This window comes from Xenopus tropicalis, chromosome 3, assembly GCF_000004195.4.
Source record: "Xenopus tropicalis strain Nigerian chromosome 3, UCB_Xtro_10.0, whole genome shotgun sequence".
Classification (NCBI taxonomy): Eukaryota; Metazoa; Chordata; class Amphibia; order Anura; family Pipidae; genus Xenopus; species Xenopus tropicalis.
This window is the reverse complement of record NC_030679.2, coordinates 72,493,620-72,517,699: the sequence shown is the minus strand read 5'-3', so window position 1 is coordinate 72,517,699 and position 24,080 is coordinate 72,493,620. Positions and strand designations below refer to the sequence as shown.

Sequence of the window (24,080 nt, the reverse complement as noted above, 5' to 3'; positions counted from 1 at the left end):
AAATTTCATACATATAACGAATTGATAGTACAATTACAAATATTTGTGTGTACATAAAAGGCATTTAGGTAGATAATACTACCTAAATAAGGCTAGTATTTTACCACAAGACTTTAGCCAGCTCACAGTTATTAACATGCTCACTGGGGTCGCCTGTTTTGACACTTAAAACAGTGACTTCCACAAGTAAAAACCAAAGTGCATGGCATCATTTCTACCCTCTTCGTACATACTGGTGAGTAAATACTCCAACTCCAAAAAGGTATAATTATAGGAGGCTTAGATAGATTTCACTGCATCTTACTAGAGAAGAAACTCCTAATAAAGAGATTCAGCACCAGCCCACATGGGGTCAGCATAAACACACTAGCACTTTATAAAATACCAACAGATGACCAGACATTACCAGTTGTCAAATCAAGGCAAACAAGAGTAAGTGGGGGTCACAACTTTGGGCAGCTCGTTTTATTTGCATATGGTTGTTTTGAACATTTTTCCTTTAATGCTTTCATACTGCATTTTTTTAATTTGTTCTCTGAACAAATAATTCAGTGTTGCACTGTTTATTACTGAGTGCCTTTCTCATACAGAAGTTAAAAATTAATACAGAAAGCCTGTACAAAAATAGAAAATTGTGACCATTTGTTCACAAATAAATTTTCTAATCAAAGTAGATGATGCCCACTTTGTTGCACTACAGCAGGGTTCTCCAACCTTTCTTAAGGTCCCCATACACGGGCCGACTATAGCTGCCGATATCGGTCCCTTGGACCGATTCGGCAGCTAATCGGCCCGTGTATGGGGAGAACAGAGCGGCCTGGCCGACCGATATCTGGCCTGAAATTGGCCAGATCTCGATCGGCCAGATTAGAAAATCCGGTCGGATCGGGGACCGCATCGGCTCGTTGAAGCGGTCCCAGATCTGACTGCCCCATTGCCGCCCACATAATCCGATCGTTTGGCCCCAGGGCCAAACGATCGGATTATTTTTTTTTTTACCTAAATGCCCCCCGATATCGCCCACCCGTAGGTGGGGATATCGGGGGAAGATCCGCTCGCTTGGCGACATCGCCAAGCGAGCGGATATGCTCGTGTATGGCCACCTTTACTCGTGAGCCACAGTCAGATGTAAAAAGACTTGGAGAGCAACACAAGCATCATAAAAGTTCATGGAGGTGCCAAATAAGGGTTAAGATTGGCTATTAGGCAGCCTCTATGCACACTATCAGCTTACATGAGGCTTTATTTGGTAGTAAATCTTGTTTTTATTCAACCAAAACGTGCCCCCAAAATAGGAAATTGAAAAATAACTACCTGCTTTGGGGGGAATGAGAGCAACATCCAAGGGGTTGGTGAGCAACATGTTGCCCCAGAGCCACTGGTTGGGGGATCACCACCCTACATCTTTCGTAACCCCCTGACTAGTTTTAGCTGCGAGTGCACGTTTGGAAATGCAGTTTATCCATATTCAATGTAACTGTACGGTGGGTAAGCCCGCGGCCCACGTGACTGAGGAACAGCTCCCCAGCCACCAGCGCTGGAAGAGTTAAGCGAGCCTCGCACAAGCGCGGAACAGCTGGAGTGAGCTCTGCAAGTCACGTGACTCGGGGAAACTTTATCATCACAAGTTGCCCAGCAATAATTCCACACACCTTCCTGTTATAACAATTACTCGCAGCTCGTTACTCCATATGCACAGCCGTGCCCTACACTCGGTATATGCTCTCGTATCAGCAGTACTGAGGCATAAAGCAGGGGCGATGGGTGGGTTAATATGCCCCTAAACATTGGGAAGGATGCCAGCCCCGTGACGTCACTGCACCAAACACTTTCCCGGGCCCGTTCAAATCAATGGGTGGCCGATAGACTACGGGGAGAGTTTCAATTAAGTCTGCCAAGCCCCCGCCGTATTGTTCGGCTCCTCTATAACTACAACAGCATCCCCAGGCCAGTTTATAGTAAGTACCAGGAGCGACAAACATGGCGTCTAACAAAACAAGCGCAGACAGCAGAGTGTACACATACACAGAGGGGAAGCACTGAGCGTCCTCCTTCCCCTGACGCCGGCAGCTGCCTGGGGGCGGGAGAAAGAGAGAGGTCAGGGCAGGGCTGTCCAACATGAGCTTCTTCAGCTTTTGTTCAGCTACAACAAAGGCCGAACGCAGAGGGTTTGTCGAGGGGCAATAGAGTTGTGGTTCAAACAGCACTGGAGGGACACAGCTGAAATAGTAATGGAACTGGAGTATTCCGTGAGGAAACGTGAATTAGACACCTTTAACGCACCTGCTGGCGACGGGCTTGCTCGCACTGGCTTGTCAGTGGTTAATGGAGGCGGTCTGCTCGGCGCTCCGTTTTCTGTGTAAACTGCAGACGAGCCGCGGAGCCGATCACAAAGGACCGCGCCGCTCCCCTGCGCCCTCAGTACGTGTCCCAGTTTGAGATGGTCGAGAAGAAACGAAACGGCCTGGCGGTTACAAGCCAAAAAGCTTGAATCCCTACAATCTGCGCCGCCGCCCCAGTCTCTCCCCGGCCCCTCTACTAGACGGCCGCGACTCGGCCCAGATTCCTCCTTTCAAACAAACAATGCGCTCTCACTACAGCGTGTTCCGCCCCTCCCCACTCGCCGCCACGCAGCTGCGTAAGGACTGCTACGTCCCGCCATCATTAGAGAGGCAAACGGGTTCACAGAGCTGTTGGGTATGTTTAGGTTGCTGTGGTAACCTTCTGGCTTTTCGATCACCTATGCCGCCTACTCCAGATTAGTATTTTCATGTGATGGACGTTCGCTTAAAGGCAATTGTCGTATAAGATGCGTGCGTTATTCATATACTGCCCGTGTCATGAAATAAAGCTTTTGGTCCACATAGGGAATGTGTACATTTGTGTGTGTTGTGTGGAGCAGTCCTGTCACGTCTCATAGCCAGGGTCTTACTGTGGGGGGGTGTAAGCTAACATCACCAGTGATGTTGACCATAGCAATCAACCAGAGTTTTTTTTTTGTTTTCTATATATATATCTGGCCTGAAATTGGCCAGATCTTGATAGGGCAGGTTAAAAAATTCAGTCGCGGTCCCCGAACCGACTGCCCCTTGCCACCAGTAAACAAATTTTGCGTGACAAAATTGTATTTGTATGAGTATGAAAGTTTCGGATTCATTAAAGCTTCATTATCATGACTTTCCTTGGGCCAGGTTGGAGCTGCAGAGTGCCATTGAGTCCTATGGGAAGCTTCAAATCATGCCCAGAAGGATCAAAGTCAGGTTTTCCCGCCGTTTACGATAGTTCGGATACGAAAATTTGGTGACTTTTGGAACGCCATTACAATATTATCGTGACTATTACGATTTTTTCGTAAGCATTTTAGTGATATTTCCGATCATCAGAAATTATTGTAGCTAATCTGAATTTTACCCATTTCGGGATTCAAACTCGTACTTTGATGAATCGGATCGGTTTTGCCGCTGTTTACAATCGTTCGGTGCGAAAATTTTGTGACTTTTGGATCACGATACGATATTATCGTGACTAAAGGTGGCCACACACCAGATCGTTAAATCCGCCACTAACCTTCAGGACTGAAACGGTAGATAAGGAGGTAGAAACAATAGGATTTCTACCTCCTTCTGCCGATTCAGCCCTGACGGCAGATTTTGCTCAGGCGCCTTCTATGGCGCCCGATCAAAATCTTTTAACCTGGCCGATCGGCAAGTCGACCGATATCAGCAGCCTCCTGCGATATCGGTCGACTCGCCGACTTGCCATACACGCACGGAATATCGCACGAAACGAGGTTTCGTACGATATTATCGGTGCGTGTATGGCCAGCTTAATACGATTTTTTTGTAAGCATTTTCGTGATATTTGCGATCTTCAGAAATTTTCATTTTCCCATTCGGGAATTGAACTCGTGTTTTGATAAATCTGCCCCTATGAATAATATGTAATATATGCCCACAAAATAGCCTTCCACCAGCCCACTAAATAGTTACTGTCTATGGCATCTTACAGCAGTTCCTCTGGCATTTGCCAGAATCCACCGATTGCAAGTCTGGGCCTGGTAATATACAAAGGGAGAGACAGAGCACACTGAATCACTGGTTTTAAGCAAATGCAAAGTATATAACCATTCTGCCACTTCTCCCCCCCCCAAAAAAACTGATAAATTCTTAAGGGCAAGAACCCACAGGGCGCCCCCGATAGATCTCTGCTATTGCAGGCGAGTACCTGCTCTGAAAGGGTTTCCACCACCAAAAATAGTAGTCCCCGCATCGCTTCGGTTTCCAGAGTTGCGCGAAGTTGCCTGCAGGAGGAAACTATGTGCAACTTCGGAAACCGAAGCGATGCAAAGGGCTTTCCACCAGTGACTCTATGGGCCCTTAGGAATGGTTGCCCTTAAGAATTGATACTTGTTACCTCTCTTTGTGGAAAATTAAAAGTCATTTAGGTATGTTAATGGTTGCCACCCTTTCTGGTTGAAAATTTGGTTTTCCTATCTTTTTAGCATTTTGCTTTCAACTAATAACATTAAAGGACAAGGAAAGGCAAAGTCACTTGGGGGTGCCTAAATGTTAGGCACCCCCAAGTGACTTAAATCGCCTACCTTTTATCCCGGGCTGGTGCCCCTGTTCAGAGAGAACAGCACCAGCCCGGGGTAGCTGCAGCGCTTCCTTCTTCCTGCTCCGCGTGCGCATGCATACGCAATAGAGTGAAAAAGCTGAACTTTAACAGAGAATTCGGCTTTTCACTCTACTGCGCATGCGCCGGTCCCGGCAAAATGAAGCAGGAAGGAGGAAGCACTCGCTACAGGTACCCCGGGTGCTGTTTTCTCCTAACAGGGGCACCAGCCCAGGGTACAAGGTAAGCGATTAAAGTCACTTGGGGGTGCCTAACATTTTGGCACCCCCAAGTGACTTAAGGTGGCCATACACGCACCGATATTATCGTACGAAACCTCGTTTCATACGATAATCAGTGCGTGTATGGTATGTCGGCGAGTCGACCGATAACGCAGGAACCTGCTGATATCGGTCGACTCGCCGATCGGACCAGTTGGAAAATTTTGATCGGGCGCCATAGAAGGCGCCTGACCAAAATTCTCCCTTCAGATCTGAATCGGCAGAAGGAGGTAGAAATCCTATTGTTTCTACCTCCTTACCTGCCGATTCAGCCCTGAATGGTGTGTGGCGGATCTTACGATGTTTCGTGCGACCGATGGTCGTACGAAACATCGTCAGATCGCCACGTGTATGGCCACCTTTAGCCTTTCCTTGTCCCTAGAGATTAGTCACCCGTAATAAATATCTGCTACCGCAGATGACTACTGTCTTTGAAAGGCATCTGCAAAACTTTTTTTTCACAGTTGTGTGACGTTGCCTGCAAGAGGAAACTGCCTTCAGGAGTTCGAAGACCTTATAATTCAAATTCTTTGTCTGCAGCATACATGTATATATCTTTATCTGTATATCTTTATTTATAAAGTGCTACTTATGTACGCAGCGCTGTACAGTAGAATTCATTAATACAGACAGGGGGTTAAAGATAATGGATAAATACAAAAGATAATGGATAAATACAAAGTACAACAATAAATACAAGGTGCAGTTGCAATAATAGTCAGAAACACAAGATGAAGGAGGTCCCTGCCCCGTAGAGCTTACAATCTATATGGGAGGGGTAACTAACAGACACAAATGGGCAAATGTAAGTGCTATAGGTCACAGTGGGTGACATTACAGTATAAGTGCCAGTTTCCAGATCAGGTGCTGGGTGAGTACATACAAAATTCCACTACATACTCCCACATCAAAGAATTTGGAGGCATGATCTCCCCCAGACTCAATGTTTCTGGTAAAGTAATCCTGTCTAGCTTTGCCAAGGAATCTGATCAATAATAGCCTCCCCTATGCCTATCACTGTGACTCAGTGTCCCAGAGCCTAGAACTCTCACTCAATATGCAATGTGCATCATTCCATATTCTGCCTGCCAAAGTGCACATGGAAGGAATTTAAGCCAGAATATGCTTGTATGAATTTTCTGCCACATTGTACAGTAAACTAGGTTGAAAAAAGACATTTTATGTCAAAATGAAAGCTGCCTAAAGTTGACCCAGGACCCAGGTCCTAACCGGATAGGGAAATCAAGCCTGCCCAAGTGATGTATGGAAAATGTTTGGCCAGGTATCGGTCTGATTCGGCAGCTTATTTTGGCCCATGTATGGCCAACCTAACTGCCTAACCCACAGTTTAAAAACCACTATCTGAACAGAATCAAAAATAATGCTAAGAGGGCTGATTACACTGATGTCTGGTACCTTTGCTTCAATGCCATTTCGGGGTTTTAGCTGAACATTTTTCCTTTGATGCTCCATCTAGTGGCAGTATATCTTAATTTAGATTCTGTGTTATACCCAGTTGCTATCTGACCTGTAATTTGGTGAATTTATGACATTATAATGGTTGGGGTTAAAGGACAATGAAAGGTTAATATAAATTAAAAGTAAGTCTAAAGGCATTATTTTTAAGTACTTACTGCAAATCTAAATTCCCAGATCCCTGCTTGCTTCTCTGAGATATGGTGCTGGCAGCCTACAGCAGTGTGAAGACTCCAGTGATATCACTGAAATCTCTTTGTCCTTCCTCGTAGGCTGGCCAGCGGCAGCCTTCCTATTCTCTGAGCATGTTTGTAACTTGATCCTGTCTCCTGTTCTGAGCTACACATGCCCACCAGCCAATCAGAAGTGGATCTGGCAGAGGGGAGGGGGGGCAGGAATGAAACACATGTGCAGTATGTTGCCTGTTAAGCAACAGATAGTGTACAAAATACTTTTGCTAACTTCATTCATTCCTCTGCTCCTCACTACATTTTTCCAATAAAGCACATTTAGGGTTATTCTTGTCCAGCACAACAATTGCCTTTCTCAGACATACTGTACTTTCGACTTGTTCACACAGAGTAAAGTATGAAATGAAAAGTTCCCCCAATGAAAAGTTCTCTGAGCTAGAGCAAATTTTTTTTGAAAAGAAGCACCATCCTCAGCAAAAAACACAATAATTTTATTTCAGCTTTTCTTGTTTTTTTCCTGTGTAAAAAAACAGAAAGGGTCACTTTGCACAATGCTAAATGTAAAAAAAAGAAAACAATTTTATAAAACCAAATTGATTTAGAATTGGAAGGCTTAAAAGATTTTCCCACTATTCTTCTTGCTGGCCACTGGACCCTGTTTACCCTTCTCTGATGAAGCACCCAATGGTGTGAAATGCATAAGGAGGGCAGAGTATGGGGACCATGTGGCACTGGGATGCACCTTTATGTGGTTTGGTATAGTATGTTTAACTTTTTGAACTTTTGTAACCAATTAGAACCATTAAATGTTTGCATATGTCACTGCTAATATGTTGTGTATCAGAGGAGCCTACTAAACTTCCATACCAATGGAATATTATGGCATTGATAGTTTCCCTTGCAACGGGGAAGTAGTTTGAAAGTAAAGATGGAAGATGAATAGGAGAGGACCTCTAAAAAAAAAAAACCAATAAAACTAATACACTAAAAACTTAACACAATAATAAAGGCTCAAATACCACTCATAATTAATAAAAAATATTAAACATTTATTTCATTCCATGAAAAAACAACAACACCCCTTACATGCAATGTAAGGGGTGTTGTTGTCTTTTCATGGAATGAAATAAATGTTTAATATTTTTTATTAATTACCCAGCACTTAATCATAGGGGGAACACACACTCAAAGTATATATAGAAAGTTCAAACCCCTCCCACCCTTAATTTAAAAAAATCATATCATGATTAACCCCTCGCAGAAGTTCACAAGTCCCAAATTCAATTCAATTAGCATTATGGAACAGAATCATGATTTAAAGAATACATGTTATAGGGTTACATGTCAATATATTGTTTGAAAACAAGAAAATTATTCCTACTATCATATCAAACATAGCAATTCACATCAAAAGTAAAATTCACGCCCAAAAGTATTTGTGTTAAAAAGTAACAGATCCAATACACCTCTCGTTTATGTAAAGTATATCACCACCTCTCTTTCTTATTTTGACCTGTTTAATAGCCTGTACAGAAAAATATTTTATATTATTGTTACTGCATTCAGCAAAGTGTCTTGTAACATTAGTTTTATTAGAATATTTGGTATTCATAATCTGATTAGTATGTTCCCTAATCCTGTCTTTAAAGGCTCGCATTGTACACACTACATATTGATTGGATCATTTTTGGCAAGTAACTAAGTATATCACAGCAGTACTGTTACAGTTAATAAATTGTTTAACACCATATGTTTTATATGTAACCGTTGAGTGAAATGTCTTGGAATCCTTTATACAGGTACACGTAATACAATGTCGACTGCCACATTTGTAGTAACCATGTCCAAAAAATGAGAATCTCTGTGCAATGTGTCCCTAAACAGTGTAGGTGATAATTTATCTCCAAGGATGTGAGCTCTCCTTGCTATATTAGAAATACCTGGCTCAAAATAATACCCATCCACATACAAAATGGGAAAGAACTTTTTATGAATCTCAAGATACAGTTAGTTTAGTGTAGCTGGTGCATATAGGTTATATATGAATGTATATATGCAATGGGGGTCAAACCAAAACCATACCCTGTAATTACAGATTTGGTTTCTTTGTGGTTTGTATTTTGCAAGTCTTGTGTGTAAAGATGATTCCTTGTCTTAAAATTATTACAGCCAGCTAAGACATGTTTTTAGCCACGCTAAAGCATAATAGCGGTGATGAGTGAATCTGTCCCATTTTGCATCTCCGAATAATTTGCGAAACTTTGAAAAGAGTTGCAAAACGCAAAAAATTTGCAAAACACAGAAAGTTATTTTTTGTTGCGCAGCAAATTGTTGTGCCTGTTTCACAAAACAATCCTCCAATGGCAAAATGCAGAAATTCACCAGAAATCCATGCCTGGTGAAAAATTTCGCTCTTCACGGCATAATAGTAATTTAAAAAAGAGAATAACAAATGTCCCTCACAGCAAACATTTTATTGCAGGATTGTAAATAGATTTTGTTTTCCATAGGAACTGAATAAAGAGTCCTGGAATTGCCAGTACCAGAGAAAACCTGTTAGTACCTAAAATTAAATATTATATCTCCCACCAGAACCGTCAGACGCTACACGAGGTTCAGAACCCAAACAACAGCCATCTGTAACACTGCATTCCCCACCCCCCACCTGTCACCACAGCAACGAAAACATAGTGGAGCCTCCGGTTTGCCTCCCTAATGATGGCGGGACGTAGTGGCTGTGACGCAGCTGCGTAGTAGCGAGTGGGGAGGGGCGGCACGCGTTGTAGTGAGAGCGCATTGTCTGTTTGAAAGGAGGAATCTGGGCCGAGTTGAGGCCGCCGAGTAAAAGATCTTTAAGGCACCGGGCACCCGTCAGTATTCGTGTGTTGTTCACATAAGTGGCTTTCTTTTGTTCTTCCAGTGGCTGGATCAACCTGGGTAACGGACTTGGTGTGGGGTGCTGTGCGGTCCTTTGTAACCGGCTACGTTACTCGCCTGCTTTTACTGGGGGATAACAAGCCGTCTCCGTTCGCTGCTGACGAGCCAGTGTGATTCTGCAACCAGCAGGTGAGAGAAACTACATCTCCTTTATGATTCTTTTTACAGTTGCTAAACTGGCAGTGGAATGCCCGACCTACAATTTTAAAAGTGCACCCAAGAACAACCTTCGACTGCTAAGAATACTGGGAGTTGTAGTAGGGTTACAGCTGGGGGGAGACGCATGCTGGGCAGCTGACCCATTACTTATGTGTACCTTGTGAGGCAGCTGCAGGCGTCATGGGAAGGGGGACGCTCAGCTCTTCCCCTCTGTATCTGTGTACACTCTGTTGCGTGCGCTTGTTTTGTTAGACGCCATGTTTGTCGTTCTTGGCGCTGGCTGTAGATTGGCCAGACGATACGGTCGTAGTTATTGTGCGAAGCAGCGCGACACATACTGTAATGGCCACTCATTGATTTGAACGGGCTCGGGCGGGAATGCGTTCGTTGTAGACACGTTATGAAGATGCCACTCATTGCAGGTTTTGTGTATAAGAACCCTATCGCTGCCCGTGCTTTATTCATGTACGCTGCCCATTCAGCAGCATGTCCTGTTTCACCGGAAATGCACTACGGCCTGAAGGCGTCAGACTTGTTGCTGCTAATCCTTGTATGTAGCCTCCTTGGTAACTTGTGGAACTTTGTTTGTACCTGGATCACGTGATTTGCAAGCCACACACCAGCTGTTCCATACGTGTGTGCGGAGAAAGCGCCTCTGATCTCCCCGCAGAAAGGAAGGTGGTGGAATTCATGTCTTGAATGATATCCTGCCTGTTTTGGAAATCTGTAATTGATCAACAGGGGTCTTTAATTTGCTGCTTACAAAGTATTAACAGGGTACTCGAATCCGGTCTCTGCTTCATAGCTAATACAAATGGATGTTCTCTTGCCTGCCTTACCTATGCCCCGCCCACGCACAGCCCTCAGACTGGGACAAAAAGCAATTGAAAGATACCAGAGCAGAGTTAAAAATAAAGACCCATAACTGGTCACTAAAAATAATCCTGTTGGTTGTATCAAATAAAGCAGAGTAGTGTAAAATATTTACCAGTAAATGAACTGACTGGAGCAGGTTTATGCCAACTTCTGAGTGGCCTCCCCAAAGAGCAGAGGTTTTAAGACTTCTGAGTTTAGGAAAACTTTTGCAGTCAAATTTCACTCTGGTATTTAGATCTGACCTCCTTTTATTTTGGGAATTATTTACAAAGTGTAAGAGCTTTTGGCTTTTCATTGCCTCTGTATCTTTAAGTTAATGGCTTGTAGAATTCTGGTTAACCACTTTATAGGTATGTGTTTTTGAGGAAATTAGAGCACTTCCTATATTTTGCAGGGCTTTTACCTTCCCCAATGACACAAATATCAACAGAGTAGAATAAATTCTGGAAACTTGCAGATTCTTAGCATGAGGCTCAGAAGGACATGGCGTAGATTTTGTACTAAATGAATAGCGGTCCCATGCATTATGATTTTAAAGTTGGCCATACAAAAGTGGAAAGAACACTGCAGACTGCTTTGGTGTGTTGATGTGGTCCTCTTCCACTTGGTTTTCCTATACCCATTCATAGCCTAATCAATAGCATGGGGTCCAAATAACTGGATCATCACGTTGACCCAGAGCATTGGTTGCAAAATCAAGTTGTAAGCTCCTTGTTTGATAACCTCAACAAACAAGGGGATCTTATAGGGTAAGCCTAGTTGAATTTTATCCATTGGTTGCTGCATCTGTGCCACTACCACTGACAGGAGATTTATGCCTGTAAATGAGCCTTGCTACCATTTAACTCCCAGTGTTCCTTCCCTTCATTTACATTTATTTGCTTGTGTTTTTGTATCATGCCCATAACTAATAAAAGTTAAGGTTTGTTAACATATTCTGAATTCTTCCAGTGGATAGAGAACGTATTGAAAACTTAACAGCAGAAAACCTGGAAAAAGGTCCAGATATCAATGGAAATCAGCCTTTAGCATTCTTATCCCACTCTTCTAGCTATCCTTGGAGAATGTTAAATAGGTTTCAAAAAGCTGTGGTTTGGAGGTTTTAAAACTTTTTGTCCCCAACACTTAAAGATGGAATGTGGAAAAACTGTGATATCTCTACTACTGTGAATTGTTGCTAATAGTTTGCTCATTATAGATAATGGGCACCTTTGTATTTAAGTCACACACAAGCAGCTTTTTTCTAATGTTGAAATCTGTGATTTAGTTGAGTTACATGATGGAAGCACCTTCCAACATATTATCCATATGCGTACACAGGAAAAAATGGTTTGAAATCAATTTTCATACTGTTATCTGCATGTGGGCTAGGCTGCTGATTCAGCCAATATCTGTGTACTGTGGATATGGGTTAGTTAAGGGATTGAGCAGGTTTTGAACATCTCATGTCAGCCAGTTCAAAGTGGATCAGCATATGATGTACTGTTCCAATCATTTGAATTCTGCAAGATCGATAATGAGATCTACATAAAAGAAAGGCATTTGACACTGGTAACAGGAGTATCTTGCCTCTGTGACACATGAAGCACTGATAACAAGCTGCTGGCTACCTTGGCAAAAAATTCTGAAAATGGCCTGCTTTCTTACCTTGTGATGTGAATGGGAACAAATAAAAGGGTATTGACCAGCCCAGTGCCCTAACTGAACAGTTCAGGTTATTTGCCAGCCCCATCACTTTGTGTGCATAGAGGTTATTAGCCAAGATGTGTAAACAGGCTACTGGTCATACCATATAATTATATGCAAATTATACAGTAAGAACAGCAGTTTTTGTGTAACATACAGTGGAGGAAATAATTATTTGACCCCTCACTGATTTTGTAAGTTTGTCCAATGACAAAGAAATGAAAAGTCTCAGAACAGTATCATTTCAATGGTAGGTTTATTTTAACAGTGGCAGATAGCACATCAAAAGGAAAATCGAAAAAATTACTTTAAATAAAAGATAGCAACTGATTTGCATTTCATTGAGTGAAATAAGTTTTTGAACCCTCTAACAAAAAAAGACTTAATACTTAGTGGAAAAACCCTTGTTTGCAAGCACAGAGGTCAAACGTTTCTTGTAATTGATGACCAAGTTTGCGCACATTTTAGGAGGAATGTTGGTCCACTCCTCTTTGCAGATCATCTCTAAATCCCTAAGGTTTCGAGGCTGTCTCTGTGCAACTCTGAGCTTGAGCTCCCTCCATAGGTTTTCTATTGGATTAAGGTCCGGAGACTGACTAGGCCACTCCATGACCTTAATGTGCTTCTTCTTGAGCCACTCCTTTGTTGCCTTTGCTGTATGTTTTGGGTCATTGTCGTGCTGGAACACCCATCCACGACCCATTTTCAGTTTCCTGGCAGAGGGAAGGAGGTTGTCGTTCAGGATTTCACGATACATGGCTCCGTCCATTTTCCCGTTAATGCGAATAAGTTGTCCTGTGCCCTTAGCAGAAAAACACCCCCAAAGCAAAATGTTTCCACCCCCATGCTTGACGGTGGGGACGGTGTTTTGGGGGTCATAGGCAGCATTTTTCTTCCTCCAAACACAGCGAGTTGAGTTAATGCCAAAGAGCTCTATTTTGGTCTCATCAGACCACAGCACCTTCTCCCAGTCACTCACAGAATCATTCAGGTGTTCATTGGCAAACTTCAGACGGGCCTGCACATGTGCCTTCTTGAGCAGGGGGACCTTGCGAGCCCTGCAGGATTTTAATCCATTGCGGTGTAATGTGTTTCCAATGGTTTTCTTGGTGACTGTGGTCCCTGCTAATTTGAGGTCATTAACTAACTCCTCACGTGTAGTTTCTAGATGCTTTTTCACCTTTCTCAGAATCATTGACACCCCACGAGGTGAGATCTTGCGTGGAGCCCCAGAGCGAGGTCGATTGATGGTCATTTTGTGCTCCTTCCATTTTCGAACAATCGCACCAACAGTTGTCACCTTCTCTCCCAGCTTCTTGCTAATGGTTTTGTAGCCCATTCCAGCCTTGTGCAGGTCTACAATTTTGTCTCTGACATCCTTGGACAGCTCTTTGGTCTTTCCCATGTTGGAGAGTTTGGAGTCTGCTTGATTGATTGATTCTGTGGACAGGTGTCTTTTATACAGGTGACTAGTTAAGACAGGTGTCCTTAATGAGGTTGACTAATTGAGTAGAAGTGTCTAACCACTCTGTGGGAGCCAGAACTCTTAATGGTTGGTAGGGGTTCAAAAACTTATTTCACTCAATGAAATGCAAATCAGTTGCTATCTTTTATTTAAAGTAATTTTTTCGATTTTCCTTTTGATGTGCTATCTGCCACTGTTAAAATAAACCTACCATTGAAATGATACTGTTCTGAGACTTTTCATTTCTTTGTCATTGGACAAACTTACAAAATCAGTGAGGGGTCAAATAATTATTTCCTCCACTGTATATGCCTATAGGAACACACAGATGCATGCATTATTTACTGGATTTGTTTTCTTGTCCTGTTTTTGCCTTTCCCTCATTTACTTATCAACAATATTCCACTTTTTTTAGGTTTCCATATAGACTGCTCCAGGGTTGCTTTGTTCCATCATACTGTTCTGTGTGTTGTCATCTCTATCACCATGACTGCACCTTCTAGAGGCCCCTAAGACTTGCATGTCTTCAAAAGTCATCTGATCAACTTGGGCACTGGGGGCAGAAGACCATGAGTGGCTAAAAAAAATCTTGACCCAATATACAAGGTAGGCTAAATGGGGGCAGTATGAAGGATTATTTTTGCAGGTTTTTTTTCTTTTATTAGTCTGGCAAGCCCTAGTATTGGAGGGTACAAAATTGTTTAAAGGGCGCATGTCAACGCCAAAAATATTTTTTTGCATAATGAAAGAAAACCTAATTCTAAGCAACTTTCCAATATGAAATAGTTAAAAATTTTGCAGCACTTTAAACGTTATTTGTAAATGTAATTGCTATTGAAAGCAGCATTTGCTGAACTCCTGTTTGTAACATTTTAAACAATGTTGCAAAGGTCTTGCTTCTCCAGCGAGGCAGGTCTGTCAGTCTGTTGGCTTGTGTTACAGTGTTTCAACAGTCAGAGCCACCAGGGCAGAGAATAGAAAAGGATAGGCAGACACTGCTTCCAATAGCAGTTATATATACAAATAACTCAAAACCATTACAAACTCGTAATGAAATGTATACTGCAAAGCTGCTTAGAATTTTGGTTTTTTATTAGGCAAAAAATTATATTTTGTGTTGCCTTGTCCTTTAATAGTTTTATGTGGAATCTACGTATTGAAGGGGATCTTTTATGAAAAGGCATTTTTTTCCTGTTATATCATGAAAATATCAACTGAATCCTCTGCCCTTTATATAAACAAATTAATCGTCATGGCCCTCAGAAGTCTCTCTCTATGCATGTAGGTTTTTGGTCAGAATTGGTTATTTTGAAAGAAAGTTATCTAACATTGTTTGTTGCCAAGAATGTGCACATTTTCATGGCTGATCTGCTGTTCCACCTGCAGTCAAAATAATTGCTTTCTCTGTGGCTATAACATATTTTTGCACTGTATAAGGATGCTATTGGTTAATAGGTCAAGCAAATCTCAGCTTGCTTTGACTTTTTCTAAACAGAAAATCTACCTGTCACTGCTATGGTGTTTTTTTTTTTTGCCCCATGTTTCTCATAAATCACCCATTTGATTGGTACTGTTTTCCTACTAACTAGAGGTGGTCAAATTGCTGTTGTGCTGTAGCCTTCAGAACAGATGCTGGACTTTCATAATGAAAAACACATTTGTATTAAGTAATATTTTTCTTGAAATGCTTTCAAAAATCTGGGTCCCAAATATGTTTTTGCCTATCCAAAATATATGGTTATGCCTTTCTGAAGAGCAGAATGCATAATTAGGGAACTGTGGGTTTATTGGCCTATGCTTTATAGCTTGGCACTTTTTTTTATCCCCAAATTTATTTATTTATTTTTTTTGCATGTACTGGATGAACATACACCACATTTTTAATTTAAAAACTATTGTGGCACTTATATATTTTATCATGCTTATCCAAAAAAAAAGAAAAAATTCAAGTTCAGCTTGATTTTGCAGCCATGGCTACTTACCTTTTCAAGTACGTAATGCTTCCTCCTTCATAGTTACACACAAGCATAAAGGTGGCCATACACGGGCTGATTGTAGCTGCCAGTATTGGTCCTCGATTCAGCAGCTTATCTGCCTGTGTATGGGCACAAATGACGACCTCGGTCCCCAACCGTAACCTGGCCTAAAATCCTCCAGATCTGACAGGTTTGATTTTTTCCATCTGATCAACTTGTAGATGCAGCCACCCAACCGATGGTGCCTATACCCACTGTTTTGATCATTTGGCCGAAAGCAACCGAATTAGCCCGATATCGCTCACCTGTAGGTGGGGATATCGGGAGAAGATCCTCTCGGTTGGCGACTGTGTATGGCCAGTTTTAGTCCCACATACGTGAAGATCTCTTTAGTACGAGAACAGAACAAATATATAAAAATAAGAGTGAGAATACGCAGGGTGGAAGGACACATCATAAGGTTATTGCAATAGGAAATATAAAATAAAGTGGATATCTCTTGTTGTGCATGGAAAACAAGCTACAAAAAAAAAAAAGGAATAAAGAACAAGGGGGTGCCTGGGGGAAGCAATTCTGGTAGGGTAGCAACAGGGTATGTAACTGTAAAGGCATGAGTAGTGCACAGTCATTTTTATTTTGCCTAAATCTAGTTATAGATTTAATAGTCAGTTTGCCATTTTTTCACTTTTAGATGAAAGTAAGAAAAATAAAATCTTGAAGCTTGCCATACTCGGGTCGATTCTTCATGGTGTCCAAGTGATGGACCTGTGAGAGAAATGTAGAAATGGCCATACACAATCTTCCGTTGTTTTGTTCATTGGGACCTACAGCTTAAAATCATTTCAACTGAAGCTTGGCTGAAATAGTTACATAACTACATAGGGTTGATAAAAGACCAGAGTCCATCAAGTTCAACCCTTCCAAGTAAACCCAGCACACACAACCTATACTTACCAATCTATGCACTCATATACATGAACTATATATATACAAACATTAATACTAAGGGGCACATTTACTAATCCACGAACGTCCGAAAAGCGGTCAAATGCGTTTTTTTCGTAATGATCGGTATTTTGCGACTTTTTCGAGCGCTCAATACAAAAAGTCGCGACAATTCACGAAAGTCGTAATAGCTATGAAAAAGCCGCGACAATTCACGAAATTTGTAATGGCTATGAAAAAATCGCGACAATTTGCGCAAGTCGTAACGGCTACGAAAAAGTCGCAAAAAATACGAAAAAGTTGCAAAATGTTTGTTTTCCAATCCGAATTTTTCCCATTTGGATTTGTGGATTAGTAAATCAGCCCCTAACTGTAGATATTAGTACTACAATAGCCTTGGATACTATGCTTGTTCAAGAACTCATCCAGGCCCCTCCTAAAGGCATTAACAGAATCTGCCATTACAACATCACTTAGAAAGGCATTCCACAACTTCACTGCCCTTACTGTGAAAAAAACACCTATGCCAAAAACTGCCTAATGAAATCCATTGGTCTGTGGCTAACTTCAGTCCTATCTAGGTTCATTTTTTTCAGTTTCAGTCCCCACACATTTTTAAATTTAAACTGTAAAATTAATTCATTTTTAATTTAAAGCTTTCCTATTTCATCCCAATCCTGGGATGACCGAACTTTATTGATGTGTGGTCTGGTTTTCGTAAACTTATTTTATCAGAAGGGTATAGTATGGAAACGCTAAACTTGCTATACATCAAAGAAAACTCCTATTGTTATACTTAAATGTATGACATTTTACAAGCCAATCGGTAATGAAAGTACCCAGAAGAGTAATCCAATAAAACAGTTGGTGAACAGTGGTAGGTGGTTAAATACTGGTAGAGGCTAGTAGCCAAGGTAGGACAACCTGATGTTACCTAGAGCATGTATTGCAATAGTATCTCAGAACTTCCAGTATTACTTTAAATTCTTTTATTCACGTAGAGCAATATCTGATCACTGTCCCAAAGCCCCGACAAATGGAGCAAAGCTTAAATAAATCATTTGGCAAATGTGGCCTATATAAGTCTGACCCTTCTCTTCTGAAATATGCCAGCATAGGTATAAGTATAGTGTTCTGCTTAAAAAGCCTTTCTAGACAAAAATATTTGCCAATCCTTTTGTGGACCTTGTTCTCTTGTAATCATGTTAAATTGTGGAAATTACCTTCAGTTGAAAATTGTTGATTATTGTAATTTTTGTTTTGATTTCTTTTAGGTACACTCTCAGAATGACTGAAACTGCATCAAATATGCTGGTTTAGAAGGCCACACTGAATTCTGTATTTTTGCAAGATACTTGTGGGATGCCACAAATTTCAAGTCTGCAAAATTTGATGGCAAGAAATGTCTGTGATGTAAAAGGCAGCTTAAAGGCTTTGTTACTGTGATACTTAAAGAGAAAAAAAACAATTATTTTTAAATGACCGCTTCAGTTTTTATCTAAGTTCTGACAAAATAGAAATTGTCCCCAAAAATGGAAAGTAATCTTGCTGAAGAAAAAAGCAACGATCTGAAAGTTGAAGATGATGAAGACAGAAATAGCGACTTGGATGGCATGCAAATAAAAATGGAATCAGATGACCTAAAACAGACCGAAAGCAGCGATGAACAAGAAGATAAGGATCAATTCTGTGCCGATACCTCAAATACTTTTGTTTCAGCTGAAAATGAGGATGATTATGGTGTTCTGTTTTCTCAGTACACTACTACTCTTTATGATGCAGCAATGGAGGCTGTTACACAAAGTATACTTACAAATAAAAATATTAGCAATCGGAAAAAATCTCCAGCTTGGAACCATTTTTTTATATCTCCCCGGGACAGTACTAAAGCAATATGCATGTATTGTATGAAAGAGTTTAGCAGAGGGAAAAATGAAAAAGACCTAAGTACAAGTTGTTTAATGAGGCATGTTAGAAGGGCGCATCCTAGAGTCCTTGTTTCTGAAAATGGAACTATGCCAGGTATATCTTCCTACTCTCCACCAACATTACTTCTACCTCCGCAATCTTTAGATGCTGCAGAATCCAATGTTACACCTGCTAAATATAAAAAATCAGCATTAAAAATATCTCCCTCAGAAAAAGTACCAGAGGAAACTTTGACTTTATCAGATGAAATATCCTCAGACTTTTCATTGTCAGGAAAAAACAAAGAAGAGGTTTCTGTGGTCTCGCCAGTGTCATTTCCAAACAGTCAATTAGATGAAACCACTGAGAACATTGTAGAAAAACACATTCCAACTCCAAAAAATTCATCTGGTTCTAGGAGAAGGTCTGCTGTCTGGAAGCATTTTTATTTATCTCCACTGGATAATTCAAAAGCAGTTTGTATACACTGCATGAATGAATTTAGCAGAGGAAAAAATGGAAAGGACCTTGGAACTAGTTGCTTAATAAGGCATATGTGGAGAGCACACCGTTCAATTGTTTTGCAAGAGAATGGCGGAGGAACAAGTTTGCCGCCCCCTTATTCTGTGCCTCCTACCTTGTTGCCATCTCTCCTTCCTTCAGATGGTGGTGATGTTGGATTTGTTGCTGTATCTCCAGGAAAAATGGGTAAAGACCCTGCTTCTATTCCTTCATCTCCTGATAGGGCTTCAGTGGAAATTCAGTGTGGTGTTCCTAATGGTAACTTAATTGATGACGATGATGAATCCGTTTTGCATTCCTCAGAAAGTAATACTGAGTCGTTATTGCTACCTTCCCCTGAAAAACTTGGTCGTGGTCGCAGATCTTTAACATATAAGCCGCACGTTTTTCAACCAAGTAAAAAATGTATGAAAAGGTTAAAATCTGAAGTATGGCACCATTTCTCATTATCTACAACTGATAATCAGAAAGCAGTGTGTAAGTATTGCAGTTGCATGATTAGCAGAGGCAAAAAAGGAGATTTGGGAACAAGCTGTTTAATGAGGCATTTATATAGACGACACCCAGAAGTCATATTGAACCAAAAAAAAATTGACATCAGTCTAGCCAATTCTCCTTATGCTACTTTAGCTTCTGCAGAGTGCTCATCAAAAATGACAGAATTAACAATAGTAAATCACGATAATCAAATTGTATTTCCAACAAACAGCAAAAAGACCTCAAAACTGTGGAATCACTTTTCAATTTGTTCTGCAGACTCAACAAAAGTTATATGTATGCACTGTGGTCGAACAATAAGCCGAGGGAAAAAACCAACCAATTTAGGAACCAGTTGTCTCTTAAGACATTTGCAACGGTTTCACAGCAATGTTCTTCAAAACAATAGTGTTTCCGAAACGTTGCGTCCTGCCGATTCACAAACACCAGTGAACACTGAATTAGCAGCCTCCTCTTTTGAAGACACCACTGACAAATTTAGTGACTCTCATCCAGTTGCCAAAAAAATTACAAGTCTTATAGCTGAAATGATTGCACTTGATCTTCAGCCATATTCCTTTGTAAATAATGTAGGATTCAATAGACTACTTGAATATCTTCAGCCTCAATATTCATTACCATCTGCATCTTACTTTTCAAGAACAGCAATCCCCGATATGTATGAAAATGTAAAGCAGATCATAGTCTCGCACTTAAAAGAAGCAGAAAGCGGTGTAATCCATTTTACAGCTGGAATATGGATGAGCAGTCAAACGCGGGAATACTTAACACTTACTGCTCATTGGGTAACATTTGAGTCATCTTTTAGACCACATTGTGAAAATCACCACTGTTCAGCACTTCTGCATGTTTCGCAAATTGATTGTGACTATAATGATGTTAGTGTTCAAAAACATCTAGAATACTTGTGGGAATCCTGGATAGCTTCATGTGGACTTCAGATAGGCATAACAGTAACAGATAATCACAGCATAGCAAAAACATTAAATGAAAGTGAACATTCAAGTGTTCAATGCTTTGGACATACAGTGGACCTAATTGTTAATGAGGCAATTAAAAGTCAAAGGATGGTGCAAAACTTGTTAAGTATTGCAAGAAAAATCTGTGAACGTGTACACCGCTCCACAAAAGCAAAAGAAAAATTAGCAGAGTTGCAAAAAGAATATGATTTACCTCAGCACCATTTGATTCAGGATGTCCCTTCTAAATGGAACACTTCATTTCACATGTTAGACCGACTAATTGAACAGAAAAGGGCAATTGATGAAATGTCTATCGAGTGCAGCTTCAGAGAACTAATAAGCTGTGATCAGTGGGAAGTAATGCAGTCTGTCTGCCATGCACTGAAACCATTTGAAGCAGCCAGTAGAGAGATGAGTATGCACATGGCCACATTAAGCCAGGTTATTCCAATGATTCATATACTTAACAGAAAAATAGAGATGTTATTTGAAGAAACCATGGGTATTGATACAATGCTGAAATCGCTTAAAGAAGCCATGGTTTGTCGTCTGTCGTCAACGCTTCATGATCCCCGATATATATTTGCGACACTCTTAGACCCCAGGTACAAAGCTTCCTTATTTTCAGAGGAGGAGGCTGAGGAGTACAAACAAGGATTAATCAGGGAACTGGAGATACTAAGTTCTACCTCAGATGATGCACTCATCCTAAATGGGTGCAACAAAAGTTCTTCGCCAAAAAGCAACGGTGAGGAAAACATTTGGTCACTTATGGCAAATATTAAAAGATCAAAGGCATTAAAAGAAAAATTGCCAGAAGATATTGTGTTTGCTTACTTGGAAGAAGAAGTTCTTGAACATAACTGTGATCCATTAACTTACTGGAACTTGAAGAAATCGGCATGGCCAGTTTTAGCAAAACTGGCTGTCAGATTCCTTGGATGCCCACCTAGCATTATTCCCTCTGAGAGACTTTTTAACACTGCAAATGAAAATTGCAATTTTAACCAAAATAGACTAATGATGGAACATTTTGAGCAGCTAATCTTTTTAAAAGTCAATCTCCCTTTAATTTACTTCCAGTATTGATCTACAGTTAGCAGGTGAAGCTTTTTCCCTAGATATTAACTGTATTTTATAAATTTGTTAAATTGCTCCACTAGGGGCCATGTACGACAACTGAGAATTGACAAATTATTCTATAACGTTCCAATGTTGGGCTTTAAATATTGTCTACATGTGCCTTACTTAGTTTTTCAGGCCAGACCTTGTACATTTAATTTTTTTTAAAGAAAATTTCACCCTAGAATGTTTGTCATGTAACTATTAAATATAGGTTTTAGTCTTCATACCTGTAAATACACATGTAAAGTGATTTCTTTTAAAACAGAATTGCAAAAAAAAGATGTAAAAATAGTAGGTTTTTTTTGTACAAAAGGTACTGTATTTCATTCAGACGTTGCTTTTATGTTGTGTGTTTTTAATAATGCTGCATATACAGGTTAGGGCATATTACTATGAAAGGGAGTCACTTACTGCAACTGATTTTGCTACAGTTGGCAAACAGTCTGTTATATCAGGTATCCAGTCAAGTAACGTAAAAATGATTAACTTTTGTCTACACTGCAATGACCCCTTTAGTGAAACACAGAAGTATTGTTTACAAATCGATCATCAAACTTTTGTATAAAATACATTTGTTGGTCTGTTACAAGCAAGACCTTTTATAGGCAAACAACAAAAGTGCGTATTGCTGCTAACACACAGTACCTATTGTGTGTGCATGTAAATGAAACTCCTGATAGTGCTCAATGTGTAGCATTAAATTGGGTTATTTACATAATTTTAAATGTTGTTTTTAAAAGGAAAAGAAAACCCACAACATCTGCACCACCACTACTAAGCTGAGAAGGTTGGCAGCCCTTTATAACCAAGTGTCCGTTTCAAGACTGGTGCAGCAAAAGCCCTTCCACAGTGCTCTCTTCCTGACAAAGCCTACTGGCGTTCACTGATTCCCCACCTACTGACTGTCAATGCACTAAGAGCACATTGTAGATCTGTTATGCTTAGGGCTAGACTCCACAGGAGATTTTGTAGGTCAGATTTTATCTGATCTAGTCACGCAACGACACAGCATCTTGTAGGATAACACCAAACACATTTTGTAGGATCCTGCAAAATCTGATCCCCACAGCTATATTATAATATTGGATCATATTAGGTAGTATGGTGTGTTTTGTATATGCATCAGAGTCTGTATTTCAATGAGAAAAAATATCTGTCAGACACAGATTTCCTCTCTTTGAATGAAGATGCAGCATTCTTTTCTGACAGGTGAAGATGGCAATCCTTTTATGTAGTTAACACATCAGAGTTTTGTATCAGTCCCATTATCTCTTAAGCCATGCAACTACACCGATATGAGATCAGCACCATCCTACAAAATTCCCTGTGGAGTTTAGCCTTTACATAGCCTACACAGATTGGAGGGTTTATATGATGGGTTTTCTTCACCTTTAATATTGAGGAACTTAGTTGGTCTTTTGCTAAAACACATTTTCATATTTTGTATTAGTTTTTGTATCAGGCTGCATTTTCTTTTATTGTCCAGTTTTTAAAATACATGTCTACCAAAATTCATTGTTTGTCTTGATTTCACAGCATAATTTTTATATTTCTGATGCTGTTGAAAGATTTTTCTGTCATAACAATGTTCTCATGCAATAGAAAAGTAGGGATCTTTGTTGCATCAGTTTTTTCACCGTTGCTGTAAACTATCAATTTTTTGTGTTTAAAATACTGTACCAGTCTGATTTAATTTTTACATCTATGTATTAGTGTATTTATAAATGGTAAACAAATGTTTTTTTGAAATTAAACCATTTATTTACAGTAGACTTGAAATGTCATATTTTGATATTGTAGTGCTTGAATTTAATCTTTTGATCTCACAAAGCCTCCATATAGCTATGATTTAAAATTTAGGCCAGTTAGCTATAACTTGAAATCGGCATTTCTTGTATTAGAGGCACATTAGTGACCAAGCTGTTACAATTATTACGCCTCATTCCAGCACAGAATATAATTTGCCCACATGCTATTTGTCAGGGAGTAAGTATTTAGACAGGTTATAGGTCAGAATGAAATTTGAGTGCAAAGTAGTCAAAGCTTTTCTGACAGGAAAGTTTTGATAAATAGGGAGGAGATTCGACCGCTAGGCATCATTAAGGATTCCCCAGCTCAAAAGTCTATAAATCAGCCCCCTAATGTTCTGTAGAAGACTCAAATCAACAAAGGAAAAAACACACTATATCAAACAGTGTACATAGATATTAAATTGTAAATCATATATTGATCACTGCAATTTAACCAAAACCAACGGTAGAAATCAATTCATACCGAATATGAAGTAAAGATCCGGGTGTTAATACCCCGGATTTGTCACACAGATGAAAATCTGGAGAGTCACAAAGTAAACCAACATGCGGTAAAGGAGCTCACTGTAGTCCGAAGGTGTTCCGGGTGCTCGGGGCCCCAAACCCGTAGCCAAGGAAAAATGCCGAACCTGAAAAAGGCAACACCAA

General features: G+C 40.3%; 2 protein-coding genes across 7 annotated transcripts in view; one reads left to right on the top strand and one right to left on the bottom strand.

Moving 5' to 3' along the window:
• Nucleotides 1-2,765, bottom strand: part of brd1 (bromodomain containing 1) — a 30,612-nt gene extending 27,847 nt beyond the window's left edge. For 3 of the 4 annotated variants that reach the window (XM_031897998.1, XM_012959167.3, XM_012959168.3), the window contains exon 1: nucleotides 2,284-2,765. The gene's annotated coding sequence lies outside the window, so the exon portion shown is untranslated. 4 annotated transcript variants of the gene reach the window in all.
• A 5,776-nt stretch (nucleotides 2,766-8,541) lies between these two features.
• zbed4 (zinc finger, BED-type containing 4) lies at nucleotides 8,542-23,393 on the top strand. Of its 3 annotated transcripts, none has more exons than XM_002932186.5 (3): nucleotides 8,542-9,628; nucleotides 14,101-14,291; nucleotides 17,881-23,393. In XM_002932186.5, the coding sequence occupies exon 3, from the start codon at nucleotides 18,139-18,141 to the stop codon at nucleotides 21,583-21,585; it is 3,447 nt and encodes a 1,148-aa protein (XP_002932232.1). In that variant the 5' UTR covers nucleotides 8,542-9,628; nucleotides 14,101-14,291; nucleotides 17,881-18,138; the 3' UTR covers nucleotides 21,586-23,393. The 3 variants fall into 3 exon arrangements, with proteins under 3 accessions (XP_002932232.1, XP_002932234.1, XP_004913054.1); XM_004912997.4 differs by lacking the exon at nucleotides 8,542-9,628 and adding an exon at nucleotides 9,663-10,336; XM_002932188.5 differs by lacking the exon at nucleotides 14,101-14,291.
• The last annotated feature ends 687 nt before the right edge of the window (nucleotides 23,394-24,080 follow it).